This window comes from Centrocercus urophasianus, unplaced genomic scaffold (genome assembly GCF_019232065.1).
Source record: "Centrocercus urophasianus isolate 14NV4802_14NV808 unplaced genomic scaffold, USGS_Curo_1.0 seq_28, whole genome shotgun sequence".
NCBI classification, from domain to species: Eukaryota; Metazoa; Chordata; class Aves; order Galliformes; family Phasianidae; genus Centrocercus; species Centrocercus urophasianus.
In genome coordinates this window covers 6,288,627-6,290,032 of record NW_024884844.1, presented here as the reverse complement: position 1 = coordinate 6,290,032, position 1,406 = coordinate 6,288,627, and the positions used below count along the sequence as shown (strand labels likewise).

The window sequence follows — 1,406 nt, the reverse complement described above, 5'->3', positions numbered from 1 at the left end:
GGGGGGCGGAGGGGGGAGAAACCGGGGTGTTACTGGGGGTCATCTCCTAGCCCTCATCTTAAAAATAAAAAATAAAAATTAAAAAAATATTGCAATTAATTTGCCACTGAAGGTGGCAAAACGAAGTGCTGCGGGCCCGGCTCCAGGGGGACCCTCCTGGCTCGGCCCCTCCAGCCGCCGTTTGCAGCCCTTCTTCCTTCTCCTCCCCATGAAACAGCCCTCAGCGGCCCAACTACACGGGGCTGGAGCGATCCGCACGAAAAACGGCTCTTTGCCTGGGGAAAAGGAACGGACTCCCGGGGCACCCGGCTCTCCGCACGGCCCCGGCGCCGAGCAGATCCGAACGGGGCTCTCGGAGGAGGATGGGGACCGGGACCCTCCCCGCGCCGGGCTGAGAGCCACAGGAGGGAGGCAGAGGGAAGAGGGGCACAGGGAGAGCTGGGGGGATCCGCGCTATCCTTACCCGAGGACGGCCGGTCGGAGTACCGCGTACAGTACACCCAGGCGGGCCATACCAGCGGCTGCTGCGAGTCGGGCTTGAGCACGGCTCCTCCATTATTAGAGCCCATGAGGAGGATGGCGGGGCTGCCGTGCTCCCCGTACTTGGCCGCCGGAGTCTCGCCGCCGTCTCCCTGTGCCTTGGCCGCCCCCGCAGACCCCGCAGCTCCCGCGGCCGTTCCGGGATTCGCTTTGGCGGGGGTGCCGGCGGGCGCGGAGCCGTCGGGAGCGCAGTTCGAGTCCGGGCAGAGAAGAGCGGAGGAAGGCGCGTGGGGCGGCCGGGCCAGCAGCGGGTTGACGTTCTCTCTACCTGCGCTCTGCGCTCCGTCCCGCTGTTCCCGGCCGCCTCCTCCTCCTCCTCCCGTCGCAGCACCGGTGGCGGCGGGTAGCTCCTTCTTGCAGCCGAAGTCCGGCCGGAGGATGTTGTCGATGAAGAAGTTGGTGGTGCGGGGCGGCGGCGGCGGCGGGGGGCGGCGGCGGGGCAGGGGCAGGGGGCAGGGCGCGGCGGGGGAGGCGGGCGCGGGGCTGGGGGACACCGGAGCGCTGTCGCCGTCGCTGCCGCCTCCACCGCCGCCTCCGCCGTTCGCCGGCCCCGGCGGCGCCGCGTCCCGGTGGTGGCCGTGCCCCTCCGGCGGCTCTTCCATGCTCAGCCCCCGCCACGGAGAGAGACGGAGAGGAGATCGCCGCTTCGCCGTTCGCTGCTCGCTGTTCGCTTGCTGCTTTTTTTTTTTTTCCTCTTTTTTCTCCTTCTGCCCCCCCCCCAACCCCCACACACAGCCACTTTACGCCCACCCCGCTTTGGCGGTGGGTGGCGGGTTAAAAATTTTCAAAAAAAAAAAAAAAAAAAAAAAAAAAAAAAAAAAAAATAAAAAAAAAAAAAAAAAAAACCCGTCCAAAAAAAAAAAAAA

General features: G+C 64.9%; 1 protein-coding gene across 1 annotated transcript in view; it reads right to left on the bottom strand.

Annotated features, from left to right (window-relative positions):
• The window catches only part of EN1 (engrailed homeobox 1), a 2,310-nt gene extending 1,168 nt beyond the window's left edge, over window positions 1-1,142 (bottom strand). The window contains exon 1 of the mRNA XM_042827381.1: window positions 464-1,142. Within this exon, the coding sequence (XP_042683315.1) occupies window positions 464-1,142 (679 nt within the window). The remainder of the gene's footprint in view (window positions 1-463) is intronic.
• Between the last annotated feature and the right edge of the window lie 264 nt (window positions 1,143-1,406).